The 20,022-nt window shown below is 34.6% G+C and overlaps 1 protein-coding gene and 1 long non-coding RNA gene across 2 annotated transcripts; one reads left to right on the top strand and one right to left on the bottom strand.

The window, feature by feature from the left end:
* Nucleotides 1-1,617: 1,617 nt before the first annotated feature.
* On the top strand, nucleotides 1,618-2,466 carry LOC127882096 (uncharacterized). Its single transcript, XR_008050404.1, has 2 exons — nucleotides 1,618-1,707; nucleotides 1,965-2,466. It is a non-coding gene; the product is annotated as an uncharacterized LOC127882096 (long non-coding RNA).
* A 668-nt stretch (nucleotides 2,467-3,134) lies between these two features.
* LOC127882095 (serine/arginine repetitive matrix protein 2-like) lies at nucleotides 3,135-16,640 on the bottom strand. Its single transcript, XM_052430527.1, has 3 exons — nucleotides 16,386-16,640; nucleotides 12,005-12,184; nucleotides 3,135-8,740 (listed from the first exon to the last, which is right to left on the bottom strand). The coding sequence occupies exons 2-3, from the start codon at nucleotides 12,171-12,173 to the stop codon at nucleotides 7,719-7,721; spliced, it is 1,191 nt and encodes a 396-aa protein (XP_052286487.1). The 5' UTR covers nucleotides 12,174-12,184; nucleotides 16,386-16,640; the 3' UTR covers nucleotides 3,135-7,718.
* Between the last annotated feature and the right edge of the window lie 3,382 nt (nucleotides 16,641-20,022).

Genomic DNA, 20,022 nt, shown 5'->3' on the forward strand with positions numbered 1-20,022 from the left:
TGAAGTTGCTATCTTCAATATAGCAAAATTTATTGCAAATGTTAAAGTTGGCGCAAACAGACAGACAGACCAACAGACAGGGCAAAAACAATATGTCCCCCACTATAGTGGTGGGGGACATATAGAATTATATCACATTAAATCATTTCCAGGTGCAAAAATATGAAACCACACCTACCCCATGTGTAAAGTGTCTGATTGTCACGGATGTATGATTTTATCGTGAACTTGCAGAGCATATAGTGAAATGATCAGATTGAGCAATTTTAAATTAAAACATCAACTCATTCCTGAGATATTCAAGTTTGACCAGTGTTGGATTAGAAAAGTCTCCAAGTGTATAATTATCCATTAATGTTGAATTTTAACCCTTGCCCCAATCAGCACTACTTTGGTAAGTGAGAAAATAATCGAAGGCGCGAAAACACTGTCTAGCAATGAATGCTAATGTGTGACTTTGAAACACTGATGATATAAGTGTGAAAACCATTTGAAGAGACCAAAATTTTAGTTCCAAATAGAGGATTATTCGAAGAGGTAAATTCGAATTAAGGGTGTAAAATTTAGTAAAATAAATTATAAAATACAATGTACCTATTAATTCCAATGTATACTATATGGAATAGTGTTGTCCAACTGTAAATCATTTTTACCACAAAGCTGTTTACTTGAATTAATTAACCAGGGTTTTACCCACTTAAAAATAATTGTGTATGTATGACTTCAACAAATATGTACTTTACAGTTGAGTACAAATGATAAAAGAGCATATGTTAAGTTAAAAGAGCCCAGGAAAATTATGCTAAAAGTGAAGGGTCCCTGTCTGAATATAACTGAAACACACAGACAATATAAATAGCTCAGTTTTATGTGAAAAAAATGAATACATAAACATGCCTGTTCTATGCAGGATTCCTTCTTAAACACTGACACCATTTCTTAAATACTAAAATAAAACAAATACTGTGGATTCATTTACTTACGTTGACATGAAAATTTGTGGATTTGTAAGATCTGGCATATTTATTGGATCTTAAATTCATGAAATTTTTACTATATATAGACTTCAGACATAAATGTTGGTAAAACATTTCATTTCATGGTTAAGCGGAAACACGAACATTCACAGAAATTAATGCCAAAAGAATAATATTGGTTTCACTGTCATACTGCCTTGTTGCATGAAACTATAAAATACCCTTACCAAGGTAAACTATAGATTGTCAAGGTCGCAAGATAAATGTGTCATCTTTCTCTAGATACGTGTTATCTTGTTCATACTATCTGTATAATCTTCTGTGAATTTCGTTGCTAATAAAACAATATTAAAGATGAATGAGATAAACAAACAGCATGAAGGGTGCTGTCAAAATTAACACAGATAAACAACTCTGAAAAGTATGCTCTTATCATTAATTTACTGATCTGTTTTCCTGTAATAAATTTGAAAAGACCTAAGAAATACCAAAGACCTATAGATAACATGTTATCTATAGGTCTTTGGAAATACAGACTATGATAAAGATGCCATACACATTCTTAATGTATTAATTATGATAATTACTTAAGATAAGTGTGCTTCCTATAAAATTATCAAGCAGAATACAGTTTCATGTTCAGTTCTGAAGATTGCTTAGGAAGACTGTGTCATATAAAATAATTATTTTATTAAATTATAAGCATATATTACTGGATTTGGGACATAAGGTAATTTTTAATTAAAATTTACAATTAATATATTGTTTTGAATTGTAATTAACTTAGTTTTATGATTAACTTTTCAATTACAAATAATCTCTGCTTGTTTGTTAGAACATTCAACGCAATATGTGGAATTTATTACTCAGTTAACATTACTTATATCATTTTCGGATTTTCCAAATTTTTAAATGTCAATCTCAAAAGATTATTTACATTAGAACTAATTTTGGGTTTTATGAATTAAAGTGCAAATTAATTTTCAGACTCACAGAAGTGAGGAACACTTTGTGATCTGATGCCTGTCTACACCAGTCAAGTGAATTAACAACAGATTTCCAGTCGAGTGAGATTAAACGATATATCAAGGCAAGCTTGGAAACATCTAGTTAAAAGGAGACGTCAGGGTGTGTTTACAGTGGATACAAGTGAACAGAAGTAACCTCAGATTTCCATTTAAGAGGAAAAAAATCTTCAGACATTATCCTTCAGTTCCAACAGCTTTTGTTCTGAAGCAGTAATGTTAGAAACTGATCTAAACAAGATGCTTTCAAAGGGGGTTGTTTTCTTCAAAGATGAGCCTGTCAATACAGGATACAGTTACTTAACTTCATATGTTTGCATCTACATGTTTATCACTTACTGCGTATATGCTATGAACTATTTGTCACTTTACAGACGATGGTACATGTAGCTTGCATTGTTTGAATACCAATAAGTAAATTCTTCGTTGAAACGCATTTTCTATTGATAAAGAAATTTTCAAAGGGTGCATGTTGATTACTGGAGGTTTGCCTTAGAAAACAAGAAACCGTCAGAGACGGGTGATGCTCCCCAAAGTTGTTTTTTTGTCACAATATTGCAATATATATTCAGATAAAAGGAAACGTCTTGAGGGCACAGTACGGTGCCAGTAGTTGGGGGGACAAGAATTTGTTTATAGAAAATTTCAAAGGGCCATATATCTGTAAAAAATCATCCGACCAGAACCCGCTGATAATATGCACATCTCTTGGTAGTGAAGCTTCCCATAAAGTTTCATTTAATTCCGGTCATTAGTTGCTGAGAAATAGCCCGGACAAAAATTGCACTATATGTACAGTTAATGGAAAATTTCAAAGGGCCATAACTATGTGAAAAATCATCCGACCAGAACCGGCTGATAATATGCACATCTCCTCTTGGTAGTGAAGCTTCCCATAAAGTTTCATTGAATTACGGTCATTAATTGCTGAGAAATAGCCCGGAGAAAAATTGTGCACGGACGGACAGACCAAGCGGCGACCAAATGCTCCCCCAAATTTTTTTGGGGGAAGCATAAAAATACACCAAATTGTAATCAGTATGTACTAATTTTTTAAGATCAAAATGTTACATTTGACGAAGCAGTCAATACCATTTAACCAAAGAAGTGGGCTAAATTACAACCAGTTAAAACACAGATCATGTTTATTGCATAGTTTAGTATTTAATATCAATTCTTAACATGTGGACAGATACATATAACAAATACATGTATATTTATTTACAACAGAAATATAAAATTCCCTCCATTCAATCAAGAGGGAACAAATGTTTAAAACACCTTTATGTAAATTTTAAAACACCATTTTTTTAAATTACAAACACCATTTTATAAAATTAAAAACATTTTTAAAAATTTAAACACTTGTATGTATTTATAATAAAACATCAAACAAAGAAAATGCTGTTTTATCATTTACAGTATTAATACAATGTTGTAGGCAAAGTTCACCTGGAGCCAGTGTAATTGCACATCAAACGATATTTACAATTACAAACAGACGTAACTGCTCAATGCACCAATATCTATGATTATTTTATAGAAGTTATTTTATTTGTTTCCTTGTTCACATAACTGACACTTCCAGATATTGCATTCATAATCAGTTATTTCCAATTTATGCAATTATCCCTTGTTGAAATCACGTGTTCAGCCGTTATAAAACTTTATACAAAAAGGAACATGAGTTTTGTTTATGATTTGGAAACAAGCGCTTGGTGTTTTTTGCTATATGGATTCATTGAAATTAATGCTATAACAAAAGATGGGAAGTAGTTGAAACTTTTTGTCGAATATCAATCTTCAACTTTCACACATCAATTATATAAGAAACATATTGAGCATTAATGTCTTCTCTAGTATTTAATTAAAAAATTCCGTGACTTTACCTTACAATCTTTGGTAAGACAGATTAAAGAATGTTAAACTTCATCAGACACAGTGTTTGACAGAATAAAGAATGTTAAACTTCACCAGACACAGTGTTAAACTTCACCAGACACAGTGTTAAACTTCACCAGACACAGGGTTTAACTTCACCAGACACAGGGTTTAACTTCATCAGACACAGTGTTAAACTTCATTAGACACAGTGTTAGACTTCATCAGACAGTGTTTTACAGAATAAGGAATGTTCAACTTCATCAGACACAGTGTTTGACAGAATAAAGAATGTTAAACTTCACCAGACACAGTGTTTAACTTCAACAGACACAGTGTTTCACTCCATCGGACACAGTGTTTAAAGCCGAGCCTTTGTCAGATGTGAGTCTGGTTCTCAAAATATGGGTCTAAATGCACGTTTGTAAAGTATCGTCTTAAATCAGCCGGTACAGTCTCCACAGGATGACCAAGCACACTTTCAACTTAGACTTGTTTTTTGTTAAGAGGAGACTTACTTCAAACAAAAATTCCATCCAAGTGGAAAGTGTCGTCCCTGATTAGACGGTGCAGACTGCACAGGTTCATCTGGGACCTAAATTTATGCAATTCTTTAAATCCAGTTATCCCAGAATGCTGTTCAAATGCACTCAGCCAAAAATAAAACTGTTCATACGTACTCAGCCAAAGTTAAAACTGTTCATATGCACTCAGCCTAAGTTAACACTGCTCATATGCACTCAGCCAAAGTTAACACTGCTCATATGCACTCAGCCAAAGTTAAAACTGTTCATATGCACTCAGCCAAAGTTAAAACTGCTCATATGCACTCAGCCAAAGTTAAAACTGCTCATATGCACTCAGCCTAAGTTAACACTGTTCATATGCACTTAGCCAAAGTTAAAACTGCTCATATGCACTCAGCCTAAGTTAAAACTGCTCATATGCACTCAGCCAAAGTTAAAACTGCTCATATGCACTCAGCCAAAGTTAAAACTGTTCATATGCACTCAGCCTAAGTTAACACTGCTCATATGCACTCAGCCAAAGTTAACACTGCTCATATGCACTCAGCCAAAGTTAAAACTGCTCATATGCACTCAGCCTAAGTTAAAACTGCTCATATGCACTCAGCCTAAGTTAACACTGCTCATATGCACTCAGCCAAAGTTAACACTGCTCATATGCACTCAGCCAAAGTTAACACTGCTCATATGCACTCAGCCAAAGTTAACACTGCTCATATGCACTCAGCCAGAGTTAAAACTGTTCATATGCACTCAGCCAAAGTTAACACTGCTCATATGCACTCAGCCAAAGTTAAAACATAAATGCAACAAATAGAAAGTTTAGTACTTTATAATTGTCTAACAGAAATGTTGCTTTTCTGTGTATAAGAATTTCTACTGTAAGTAAATGGGGTTGACATAAATCTTTTAAATCATGAATCATTGAATTTGTATATTGAAATTTAAAAAAATGCAGCCGAGACATTAACAAGACACATTTTAAACTTTAGCCTTTATATTGACTGAGTTAAGTTCATGTAGCTCCATACAGTAATTTGTTCGAAATTAAGTTTTGTATGTAGCATTTTCATCTCAACTGGCAGTACTGTATTTATGGTTCTTTTCAGACAGTTTTACACATAATTTATTTCTTAGATTTAGGAAAAAACTATTTTAGGCCTTATGTATTTAGGTCTTTTAATTAAAATATTTTATGTTTCAATTTAAAAAAAAGAGTAAAATATCTAACAGGTTGAGTTTAACCTATTTTGTGATGGCGAGTACAAAATGTGAAAACAATTATAAATGGAATACAATTTCTTGTAAAATTCTAAGCATGCATGTCTATTTAAAGATGATAATGTTGAATTTACATCAAACCTGCACAGTCTAAAAGCTCTATGAAACAATTCACATGATGAAATTATAAGTGAAAAAAAAGTGTAATTAAAAATATTAAATGCTTATAAACATTATATTTGTATGTGTATACATGTTCATAATAATTTATAAATAGCACACTTTTGTTATAAAAATAGATTTTTGCAGTACAAAAATGGCATGATGTCTATATACATACTATAGATGTAGCTATAGCAATATGATATACATGATATCATAAACTAATTGACTGCATTCTTTTAGTGCTAATAACTACTTAAGACAATTATTAAATAAATTAAATATTTGGAACAGTTGTTTTGCACAATAATACAATGACAATTTATGTTAGGATAATTTCATTTTCATGTGACTTATTATGTGTTCTTTTAGTAATTTTCACTTGTCTATAATTATAAAAATTATTTAACAGATTGGCTTTAACCCTTGGAATACATCAAATTGTGTATGTTTCCACTGACATCTCCCCACAAATAGGATAGCAATTTTGGCATAACTTTTAATCAAACATGTGTAACAATTCCCTCTTGTAACGTATTGTTTAAATTACAGGAATCTTTCTGATTTTCCCTAAGGAACATTTTTTACCAGTTAATTCAGCAAATATAAGTGAGGCAAACATGGATCACTCAAGCTGAAATACCCAAATAAGAACGGTAAAGGGACAGCACACAAATTATGATTGGTTTGGTAAGTGGACATAAACGACTTTTCAAACACCTATTTGTTTCAGGGTTTTGTCCTTAAAAAGTCCGAAAAAAAAGTGCAGTAGGTTATATTACACTAATTCCATTTCCCATAGGGTCCCATTATAAAACTGCCAACTTTCAAAGCATTTTTCTTGTATCTTCTATATATCAAATTTTGCAAGACCGGTATCATTTTAAAGATAAATCTGTCCTCTTTCATTAAATGCGGTCAAAAATTTATGGTCTCGCAACTTCTAAGAAAGTAAAATTCGCCCAAAGGCAAGCACCCTCATATAACAGAGTTTTGAAAGTGAAATTTCGACAAAAGCCCCGTACTTCAATAAACGTACCCTAAACAGTCATCTTTCAACGTAATCCCCAATGAAATGCGCACAAAATGTTGAAGACACACACAGGATGCAGGAAACAATCACAAAAATCGCTAAATCGTGAGATCGCTAAATCGCTTTTAATACCAAAGAGAAAAGGAACTCTTTAGAAATAGGCACTACTTTCGAATGGACCACGGAGGGATACAAAATGATTTAGTGTAATGTAACCAGTAACATATATTATTAAGTTCTTTAAATATTATTTAATGATGTGGTCTCCTTTGACTTCCACAGGATATTTGTAATAGCTTAGATTACCATATAATCAGTTTCATCAATCATTGGTAATATGTATAGCAAATGCAGATTATCAGTCCTGTTGAAAGAGTTTCAGATTTCAGTTAGATCACAACATTCAACTTTCTACATGTTGAATTACCCAGCTTATTTTAGTGTTTTTCTTTCCAAGTATACTGGTATAATAAGTTAACATATAAAAAAATGTTTTCATTCATCCTTTTATAAGAGGCAGAGGTAAAACAGATAGAAGAAAAACAAATTGTTCAGCAAGATTAAAAATATATAAAAAGTGAAGAATAAAAAAATATATATTAAATAAGTACGACGCCAATTTTCTCAATACCCAAATTCTTTTAAATTTTCATTTTTAGCATAGGGTCATTTTATGCTATTTTGTAATATTTTACATAAAGACCAAAAATAAACCTTGAAAAGATAATGAGAAAAAAAGCAAATCTCATATAAATGAACTAAAAATTAAAACTTAAACATATGTCAACAGAAACAATGGTCATTAGATCAAACTAATATGAAGATTTTAATTATGGCATTAAGGTAAGATAATTGATGTTAAAATATATAAAGGGATAAATGACATATGTCATCACACAAAAGAACCTTTCTTTTTCTTAGCATCTTGGAAAATGGGCAATATTGCTTGCTCCTTAAGCTGCCTTTGCTGCTCTGAACGTGACCGACGTGAACTTCGAGTGCTTCCGCTTCTAGAACTGCTCCCACTTCGCTCACTTCTCTCACTTCCACTTCCAGGTGACCTTGACCTTTGACTCTGGCGCTCACTTCTCTCTCGCTCAGCACTGCGTGTGCGCCGTGGTTTTCTACGTCCTTTTTCATCTGTCTCATGATCTTTCCGATACCTCCGTTGAGAACTGGAACGCGCTGGCGAATTTCTCCGCAAACTCGGATTCTTCTGAAATCGGGTTCCAGATGACACAGTGGTGGCAGTAAATTCTGTTCCCGCCGTCTGTGAAGACGCCTGTGTGACACCTGTTTCAGAACTCTCATAAGTTCTTGTAGAAGGAGAAGTGTCGCGTTTTTTCACTCTGTTGTTAACATTTGTTTTCCTGTTGTCATGCGAGTCCGTTCCCCCACCCGTGATTTCTTCATGCTTTTTCAGAGTTCCAATAGTCAATGGAGAATCACTGCGAGGATTTCGTGCCACCGTATCGCGTCTTGAGGTATGTTGAGATTCCGGCTCCCTTCGTTTGTTTCTTCTGCCATCAGCTGTGTCAGACAGATCTAAAATATTATTTTGCCGCGCCTTTTTATAAGACCCTCGGGCCCGTTTATCTGTTTCCTTTTCCATTCGAAAAGTCACTTCTCCGCCTGGAATTTCCTCTTCAAGGCTGGAAGATTCGTCATTGGATGTATCACTTGCGTAGGAATCTCCACGAGGTTTGCGTACGCGCGGAGGAGAGAGGTCACGACCTTCTACGTCACTGCTATTGGACGACGTGTCTGAAGAATGCCTGGAGTACGCAGTGTTCACATGACCTTGGTCACGACCCTGCTCTCGCCCTTTTTGTCGAGATTTTCGCGCTGCAGCGGGATCGGGAAATTGATTGACCCGGGACCGCTGTGGCAAATCAAATTGGGTGTTCGAAGCACCTGTATATAATAAAGAAAAGTGTTCATAATTCATAAATAAGTAATTAAATGTTACGTAATAATTTTCGCTATATCATTGTATATTGGTCAATAATCAACTATCAGAAGATTTGATTAGCATGAACTTCACCAGAATGACGTAAGCATGGCTTTTTTATTAGCCAAAAGACAAGATTTGTGCTCATATAATAATGCTGTAAATATTGCTGCACTTGAAATGAACAGCCATATTTGACTATGCTGCCCTTAGATCAACACCAATAACAATAGAGGAGACCGGTAAAAGTATAATGCACAATTAATCTGACACTTTCTACTTATCAGAAAATAAAAACATGTTCAGAAATCATTTTTGTTTAATAACCAAAAGTCATAAGTATATAATAATTGCACAGGCAATAAATCACAAGTGTGAAGCATTAGTGGTTTATATCAAACGCGCATATACTACTGAATGTGAGTTATTCCAACAATATTATATCAAATGTATTTTGATTCTTACACAATTTGATTTTTCTATCTTTATGCTTAAAAAGCTTATACAGGAGAAATTAATTTATATCATCTCCATCAATATTTGTACAACATCCATTTACCCACATGTATATACTACATTTAATCAAAACAAAAACAAAACGGTCTTAAATAAAATATTCAATATAAAAGAAATGTATCCATTGCAACATGCTGAAAATACAGCAAAAATAAAAAGTTTATGTTTTATGAAAAGGCAATTCATTTTTTTTCAATTATTTTGTTACAAGGTCGCCGTGGTGTAATGGATATGGTGTCCGCCTAGCGACCGGGAGGTCACGGGTTCGATCCCCACCGTGGGAGCGTTCTTTAGATCTCCCCAAAAGACACCTAGTACTGGTTCTAGGCCCAGGAAACGGACTCGAGAGCGTTTATATAAGCCTAAGGCTTTCGATGCAATCGAGCTAAAATAAATAGGTTTAAACTACAGTTAACCCATTCATGCCTAGCGTCCTGAAAAAAGGACATTGCATGATGCGGCGTCTCATCTGGGTCTACGCTGTTTGCTTAAAGGAATTGTAGTAAGTAATATTCTAAATATAGAAATAAATAAACTAGACATCCCTAATTTTGGAAATAAATTTATCCAATTTACAAGGATGGGAGAGTCCACTAGGCATAAATGGTTTAATTTAAGCAGGTGCATTCAACAGCATAATTTCCTAAATGTCTACAGAACTATTTCAAATCATCAGGCTCAGCCTATACTTATTGTGCAATAACCCAAACTGGATTTTCTTCTTTGTCTTAAGACAAGAGATGTGTTTGTCAGAAACACAATGCCCCCTACTGCGTCGCATTGAAATAAAATTTCTATTTATCATTTGGCAGTTATAGAAATCATCTCCCTTTAAAGGTTATTACTTCCCTTGAATTTGTCTAATCCAACCAGGGGGGGAAGGGGGGGAATGGGGGGTGGGGGGAGGGTCTCACAGTCAATTATGACCATGTCAGACATCACTGACAAGCAAGGCCTGTGGTTTAAAAGAGATCATAGCCAGAGTTGATCATGTATCTATGGACATAAGTCCACTGGTATGTAATGTACATCAAAGAAATTATAATTATATCATTTAAAAAAAAAACTCAAGAATTTGGGTTATAAATAATCAAAATAATAAATCTGTACAGTAACTGTGAAAAGAACTTCAATTCTTGGTAAGGAAATATATAATATGAGATTTATAATTATATAAATTACTTCCCTTGAAAATAATTGTCGGTAACAAACAGAGCTCCAGATAAGGGCCGTACAGCCGTAAATACGCCTTTTTCATGAAGACTTAGACATTTATTTTTATAAACTGGACGTACAATTACGACATTAATATCCATTTTACGCATTTACGAAAAAATCTGGCCATACCGATACGTCTGCGTCAGCGAGGCGTGATTTGTTGGTCTCTAACCTAACGGCGCTTTTCTTTAATTTAAATTAACAAAAAGTTGTAGACTGGGTTCATATAGTAATGTCTTTTCTGGCGCGTGATTTGCTGTAACTTGTAAATCCGTCAAAAACAATATGTCTGCGCGCAATGGAATGCCGGCTTAACCGAAAGCAGTTCAAAACAACACTTTGTTGTTATATAATGACTGCATACGGTGTCGTCTAACCATCCTGACATTAAATCTGTAAACCCAGAAAAAGACATTGTCGCCCCGATATTAAACGATTTGATTGCATCGGTCGCTTAAAACGTTAGAAAACACGATGGGAAATGGATGAGACAGTGAAATAAGTGTTCATTTACTTAGCTTACTAGTTGGCTTGTGTTTTCTTGTCAAGAAAAATGAAGAAATAGTATTAGTCATGAGTTTTAATGTGTAGTTGTATTTGCATCATAATTCAGAATGGAAAACCTAATACAGTAACGGTTTAAGAAGCTACATATATTTATTTTAATTGATACAAATGTTTCTGTAAAGTCAGTTATACACCCTTCAATATCCAAGAACACAGGTATTACAGTACTACCTGTATTTTTGGATATGGTAGTACAGGTACTAATTGATTTTAAGCGTTACTCCTTTTCTTTCTGTCAGTTGCAATACCGTTACTAATTTCACAAATCCTTATCTGGAGCTCTGAACAAATCTCTATTTTCAGTAGCAAATAATTAAAAACCACTACTGTGACTGTAGGTTCACCACTATCAAAATGTGCAGTTCCATGAGATACACATGCGCGCCACATATATAAAGTGGCTATTATATTTAATAATTTTCTCCCTTTTTAAAGCTTATTACTTCCATTAAATCTGTATTTTTTACCGTAGACCGTAAAGGATGACCTTGACCTTTTACCACAATGTATTTGTCAGTAACACAATGCCGCCTACTGCTACGCTTTGATTTATTTAACAAAAATATATACCTAGGCAGGTCAGATAACTATGTCCATTTAAAGCTTATTACTTCCCTTGACTTTGTTTTTTTTACCCTAGACCTTGAAGGATGATGTTTACCTTGAAATTTTACCACTCAAAATGTGCAGCTCCATGAGATACACATGCATGCCAAATATCAAGGTGCTATCTTGAATAATGCAAAAGTTATGGCCAACGTATAAGTTTTTTTTCGGACGTACGGACAGACACACTGACTGACGGACAGTTTAACTGCTATATGCCACCCTACCGGGGGCATAAAAAGTAGCAGAGCGTAATGTTAGTATTATTATTGTATCATTAACAATGTCTAAGAAGTTTGCGTATCAAGCAAAAAATTTACCTGTGCTAAAAACATCCATAGATTTCGTCATGTTTGTATTGGCCTGTTCTTTGCGCGCCTTCATGTAGCAATAGACGACTAGTGCGATTATGCCGACCACAATTGCAACGCCACCAATGCCGGCGCCGGCAATAAGGCCAACTGAACTTCCGCCCCCCGTGTCTGACATATAGGTTGTACCTGCAAAAACAAAGAGTCTGCCATGGAGGTTGTTTATGCAAATATAAACAATGTCTGTCATGTAGGTTGTACCTTCAAATATAAATAGTGTCTGACATGTAGGTTGTACCTGCAAATATAAACAATGTCGGTTATGTAGGTTGTACCTGCAAATATAAACAATGTATGTCATGAAGGTTGTACCTTCAAATATAAACAGTGTCTGACATGTAGGTTGTACCTGCAAATATAAACAGGGTCTGCCATTTAGGTTGTACCTGCAAATATAAACAATGTCCGACATGTAGGTTGTATCTACAAATATAAACAGTGTCTGCCATGTAGGTTGTATCTGCAAATATAAACAGTGTCTGACATGTAGGTTGTTGCTGCAAATATAAACAGTGTCTGACATGTAGGTTGTATCTGCAAATATAAACAGTGTCTGACATGTTGATTGTTCCTGCAATTATAAACAGTGTCTGACATGTAGGTTGTTGCTGCAAAATTAAACAGTGTCTGTCATGTAGGTTGTACCTGCAAATATAAACAGTGTCTGACATGTAGGTTGTACCTGCAAATATAAACAGTGTCAGACATGTAGTTTGTACCTGCAAATATAAACAGTGTCAGACATGTAGGTTGTACCTGCAATTATAAACAATTTCTGACATGTAGGTTGTACCTGCAAATATAAACAGTGTCAGACATGTAGGTTGTACCTGCAATTATAAACAATGTCTGACATGTAGGTTGTACCTGCAAATATAAATAGTGTCTGAAATGTAGGTTGTACCTGCAATTATAACAGTGTCTGACATGTAGGTTGTACCTGCAAATATTAAGAGGGTCTGACATGTAAGTTGTTCCTTCAAATGTAAATATTGTCTGACATATAGTTACACCTGCATGTATAATCAGTGTCTGACAGTGACATGTAGATATAAATGCAAATATAAACAGTGTCTGACATGAATGGTGTTCTGGGTTTAACTTTATTTTACAAAATATTTTGCGAAATATTCATTGGTTTTAAGTATTTGTTACTTTAAAAGGTATTGTTAGTTATCTCTCATTGTTTTAATGATAACTTGTTGATTTTAAAGATCAACAATGTCATATAGGGCCAGTGTGCAGTGCTTCACACACATGGCATTTCTGTAACTGCGTACTTTGCAGGTTGATACTTGTGAAATGGTAAATTAAATTGCACATGCTATATATTGGGCACTAAACGTGAAATTATTTCTTTTGTTTGGAGATGTACTTGTTGTGAATTACAAGAAAAAGGTTCTTATGTACGAAAATATAGTTATCTATGTGGTCATTTTATAGGAAATGCTATCGTTATTATGAGTTTACATTCACAAGTACATGTAGTACATAATAAAAATAAGCAATTGTGTCATTTGTGGATATATTTTATGGGAAATGCTATCGTTATTATGAGGTTACATTCACAAGTACATGTAGTACACCGAAAAACAAGCAATTGTGTCATTTGTGGATATATTTCATTTTTAATGGAAGTTTCAACTTCAACTAAAACAAATAGCATATGCATGTATTAATATCATACTTGTAATCTCTCTCTCTAAAATGACAAAATGCAATTGTCAAATACATATACATATAGGCCCGATATAATTAATAACTTAATTATTAAAACGCAAGGTAAGTAAAAAAGAAATTTACAGCTTTGTATGTGATTTCCAGGCTTTTTCCGCCCTATGCCACGGGTCCGAAATTCGGCCCCATTCCCAATGCAAATCTGGTTGTTTTTTTCCCAATTGAAACAAGAAATATCTTTAAAAAAGATATACGGCGTTGATTGTGGTCGATGTTTATGAACGATCAAAATTTATCTCTATGAGATAAAAAGAAGCGGATGCCTTTTTTTTGCGCAGATCTTAGCTACATCACAAGCAAATCAATTACGGGGTGTTGCGCCACATTTCGTGGCTTTTTTTGCTTTATGTGATATTATTACTCAGATATCTATATTTACAGAATAGAAAAACACAAGAAACATGAAAATAAACGAGTGCATATAGGTCAGCCGGCAATACTCGAATCTTATTTAATTGCATAATTATAGTATAGTGAATTATTGTGCTCATGCTTAATAAACTGGTCTAAATGGATAAATATTTCTAATTAATTTTATCAAAATTGGTCCTTATCATGCAAATGTTGAAAACATATTAAAAATCGATGATTGACATACCACAATAATATCGCCGAATATCTTCATTTAGTATCTTTCTGATCAAAACAGACTTCAAGTGCACAAAGTTTACGAGACGGCGTTTATATAAAGATTTCTGCAACTGACCGCAAACTGACCTTGATATCTTGCGGATTGGAATGCGATGCATTAAAGTTAGGTAACAATTCTCTGCTGAAACGACGGCTTGTTTACGCCAACTGTACACAACCAAGGCAACAGCTGTGCCTAAAATATTGATATATCGACAAAGCGACTAAACAAACTACTTACTCCGTCAGACAAAAATAGCATAGATTCCAATTTTTTCCTTCAATGAAAAGATCGCAACCCCTTCTGCGAACTCCGGTGATGAACTGTATATAAACTCTGACTTTCACACACTGGACGCGAATTTACCCGAAACCTCGCGGGTTGAAATGCAATGCAAGTAAGTACTAAATATGAGAATATAGCCTTTAGTATAAACGCTTTTGCGCTGGTAATTCTCTGAAAATAAAAGGTGAACGCACAAACTGTATTTATGTCAAAAATTGATTGTAAAACTGTTCTATCTACTGAGCCTTTTCATCAGAGATAAAATTGTTTCATGCAGTAAAACAGTGTTACAAAGACGCGGATATGTTTCCAATGTTCTGGTGTCATACTCAAATCAGCCAATGGAAGAAATGAAGTGTATTCATTCGTACCTAGCCGCGGGAAATTTTATTTGAATATTATTGGACACTTACAAAGGTCAAGTCAGGGTGAAAAGCTGGCTTAATAAAGCTTACGCCGAAAAAAAATTCCCAATTCCAAAATATTTTTTTTTTTTTTTTGTAACCTTAAAATATATGAGTTAACCTGATCCAGTGTAGAAAATAGAAAGTATTGCATAATTAAATTATTTGTTGCCTTGAATTTGTTTTAAAAACTGTAAAATATGTTAATGATTATTTAAGACTTTCCTTATTTTCCTCAAAATCCGGCGCTTCGTGCGATTTTTTTCACCTCACAAAAGGTCAGGCCTTTTCCCAAAATTCAGATTAAAAAACCTGCACTTATTACACATGTTCATAATATTTTGTAAAATTTTAATAAGTTATCAAAATAGTCGTTATTTACCAGTTAACGGCTTCTTTGAAATATAAGAAACACATGCGATAATTTTTCCCAATTGAGCCAATTTTGCGATTAATTTTTTTTCCAAAATGGTGGTTTTCACGACGCAAAATTCCAGTGTGGCGTTTTCCCAAAATGGAGCGGAAAAAGCCTGATTTCTGACAGCATTTATTTGACATCCCTTCAACAGAAAACAATTAATGCATGCGTGAGCCACCTTTTTAACCCTTTGCATGCTGGGAAATTTGTCTTCTGCTAAAATGTCTTCTGCTGAATTTCTAAAATTAGCATTTTCTTCGATTTTTTTTCAAAGAATATTATCAGAATAGCAAACAGTTTGGATCCTGATGAGACGCCACGTTTTGTGGCGTCTCATCTGGATCCAAACTGTTTACAAAGGCCTTTAAAATTCGGTTTCAGAGTTAATCCAAGTGGTTACATAAGTATTCCCTACCTTTTGTAGACAGAAAAAATATCCATTGTGTTGTATTGTTTACTACAGGATTCATTAGGATTACACTGATATTCTCCATAATTAAAACAAAACTAATGTCACTTTATTTCCTGTATTTGAAAGTATCGGTACAGAAAAAAACGTGTTTAGAATGAGTGTGTGATTTTCAAAGTTCTATAATTAAGGCCTGCCATGTCTGAGGCTGCATTAAGTGTGGATCCTCAGCTAAATGTCCCAGGCCTTTCAACCTAATTAACATCCTAGTCAAGATTCACAAAAAGTTAAGACAAATAGTAAATAATCGCTGCAATTTATAGCTATTAAGATTAAGATTGTCAACTTTGGTGTTGTAGTGTTTTCACGGTTAGCTCTTTCAGTCTTTGTGGGGATCATCAACAACTACAGCAATTAATTGTAAGGACACTAAATATAATACTCACGTTAGATTGCTGTAATATTTGAACTTCTCTTACGACGCCATTTTGTAAATTGGAGTAGACTGTCATCTGGTTATAACAAGCCAATATTTGTCTACATTCCTATGACAGAAATAACGCTACCTGGCTGGTTACCGGGTTTACTCAGTTTGTATGGGCAAAATTATATAAAAGCGAGGAACCAATGCAGATGATTACTGTACACACCTGCAACATTAGGTAATTTTCGTTTTGTGTCCTCAGTTTAGTTGTTGAGGTTAATGACACGCTGTCAAAAGTACACTTATTATTTTCTTAGATAAAATATTGCTAAACAGTGGTTAAAATTATGGTGAATTTTATTTAAGCATTATTTATTACTAAAACTAACATAATGTATTTTTATTATAGAGGTTTGCATGTAACACTTATTGTATTCTTTGGACACGTTTCCTATTAATTAGGTTTACATTTCTCTATCGTTTGAACAGGCGGACGAATATCGAACATTTGGTAAGGTAATACACGTGAAATTCTGATCACGCAGTCCGCTTTTTCTAATGAAATAAACTGTTAGAAAAACCACGGACTCTAGATGAGTTGTCAACATACGCTCCTTGGAAAAACGTACCGGTGTTTCTTTATTTTATCAACGGTGTACTTTTACAAAATTAAGAAATAACCTATCGTTAGCAAACAGTGAATCACCGATGACGAATTCTCGCTTGTTATTTCAGCAACACGATTCAACCATCCAAACTACAAATACGCGTGTGTTCACATTCGGGTTTACTATGAGGACCGAACATACGCATACGCAACGCCCACATAAAACTATATATCGATAAGAACGCATTTAGTTTGGAGGAAAACATAATACTTTGTAATCTCAATTGAAGCAGGATCTAGTTAGTGCAGCTCGATTGGTCATTGTCGACTCGAGTAGTACTTAAATGTTCACTGGGTACTCTCATTATGCTTAAATGTACCCCGGTACTTAAATGTACCCCGGTACTTTAACGTACCCCGGTACTTAAACGTACCCGGCTAACTTAGAATGTAATCGAGTTTTATTTTCGCCCAAAATCCGATGTTGTACCATACCATGCTTTGTTCAAGACGAAAGTCACTCTAAGTCATCATTTCAAAAAGGTACTTAAATCCATGAATTAGGAAGTCGATAAGTCGAAATTGTGTATGTATTGAATTTTCTCTCCACGTTGCGACGGTCAGGTTTTGCGTTTCAATAGAAATCGAGACTCCCGCATGGTGTGGGCATTTCGAAGATTGTGGGTTCCTCCCGAGTCTCGCGCCTGAGACTGCACCATGTGTACGAGGACTCGAAGTGTGATCCATGTGGCTGTTTACATTTTACTGAAATATACTGCACTTTGATGTGGTATTGTGTGCTGCGGGGGCGGAATACTTGGAAGCAAGTCTACCTCTCCAGTATGGTGACCATATAGTAAACTCACATGCGCCGTGAGCTGGAAAATTCAACCCGGGTCGCCTTGATTATAAGCCCGTGAATTGACCATCGCGCGAACCGGAAAGAACTATCGGCATGATGTTTTTCATACATGAAAAATATAGCATTGGTTCTTTCCAGGACTCCATCATGTCTCGATCATTTCTATTCAATCGAACGATAATAAGAATAAGAATTTATTTAAAGACCTTGCGATGGTAAAACATATTAAAATTTTTAATTAAATTGAAAAAAGATTTTTGAGTTTATGGGAGTTAAATAACAACATAGCCTTTAGCCCCCCCCCCCCCCCCGTTATGTTTGTGTGTATAAAATTGTGTTCAATAATGTTTAAAATGAATCAGCGCTTTAGTTTTTTATAAGGTTAAAGAGATAACGTTAACAACATGAAAATAACATTTCCCTTGTTTAAAATAACATTTTAGTAAACGTGTAACTACTCTGCGTTGAGATGTAATTAACCCATTTATGCCTAGTGGACTCTCCCATCCTTCTAAATTGGACCAATTTATTTCCAAAATTAGGGATGTCTATAATATTTATTTCTATATTTAGATTATTTCTTACAGAAATTTATTAAAGCAAGCAGCGCAGACCCTGATGAGACGCCGTATCATGCAGCGTCTCATCTGAGTCTACGTTGTTTGCCAAGGCCTTTTTTCTAGACGCTAGGCATAAATGGGTTAATTCCGCTCGTTCCAAACCCCCTTTCGGGTGGTTTTGTTGTTGTTTTTAACGTTGAAATTAAGACTGTTTAATATTTCTTATTTACGCTACCACTTTAATACACACCATTCCTTATTATGTGTATCACCTTACAATACAATACCTGTAATAATTCCTATTATCGGTTGATTAAAATATAGCGTTGTTGCTTTATGTTTACATCACTCTACGAATCATTGCAGCATTATCTTCGATAGTAAAGTATCAATTTAAAACACATAATTTCTTATTGATGCCATCACGTTAAAACACAAAGCACCTCTTAACGTTACACTCTCAATATAAATTATTCTCCTAAAAAACATCGAGGCAAAGTTCCAGTAACTTCCAGAAATCACTGCAAGCAAATATGAAACATATTTTTGTCTAACATTTTTAGGCAATCATATAAGACATATTTCTACGTATATTAATTACTAATGAACGATTATATATTATCTAAGTTATTGTAATTTCAACACATACATTCTGTTGGCACTAGTCAGCAATACAATTAAACTGAACACCGCTCTGGGCAAAACAGGCTTACAAGTGGCATTGTCATTTGTTGAAGTTTGTCATTAAATGCTTTATATTGATAAATGTAAGTATTGGATCTAAAAAGCTCCAGTAAATAAACAAGAATGAAATTTAAAAAAACTGGGCCCGAACCACTGATCCCTGGAGTTTTGGAGTAAAAGTCTACCACTTAGACCACTCGGCAATCCGTGCTCATACAATGAGGGACGTATTTAATACTTTTTATAAGCAATCCTCGTATTTTCACAAAATAGAACGACAATAACAGAACTCTCCAAATTATTCAATCGTTTCGCGTTGGAACAACGCTGTATACTTTTGAGGTTTTTAACCAGGTTTTCCGAAGGAAAAAACTGGTTATTAGATTGGCGAATGCGGGCGGGCTGGCGGGCTGGCTGGCGGGCTGGCGGGCTGGCGGGCGGGCGGAACAAGCTTGTCTATGTACATAACTATGGCGTTCATGGTCAGATTTTAAAATCATTTGGCACATTTGTTCACCATCATTGGACGGTGTGTCGCGCGAAATAATTACGTCGATATCTCCAAGGTCAAGGTCACACTTTGAGTTCAAAGGTCAAAAATGGCCATAAATGAGCTTGTCCTGGCCATAACTATGTCATTCATATGGCACATTTGTTCACCATCATGGGACGGTGTGTCGCACGAAAGAATCACGTCAATATCTCCAATGTCAAGGTCGCCACGACTAAAAATAGATTTTTTTAAAAACAAACTTACAAAGGGGGTTTATTTTGTTTGTTCATTTCAAAAGTTCAGTTTGAGTTTTCTCCCTTTATCAGATTTTTTTCACAATGAAAACCTGGTTTTGTGACAATTTTGTCACTTGTTTAAACGTAAAAAGAGGCGTATAATGGATATTTAAGAGCATGGTTAATGTTCAGTATTATTGTTTCCTCACTAACATCA

Source organism: Dreissena polymorpha, chromosome 5 (genome assembly GCF_020536995.1).
Source record: "Dreissena polymorpha isolate Duluth1 chromosome 5, UMN_Dpol_1.0, whole genome shotgun sequence".
In the NCBI taxonomy this organism is placed as follows: Eukaryota; Metazoa; Mollusca; class Bivalvia; order Myida; family Dreissenidae; genus Dreissena; species Dreissena polymorpha.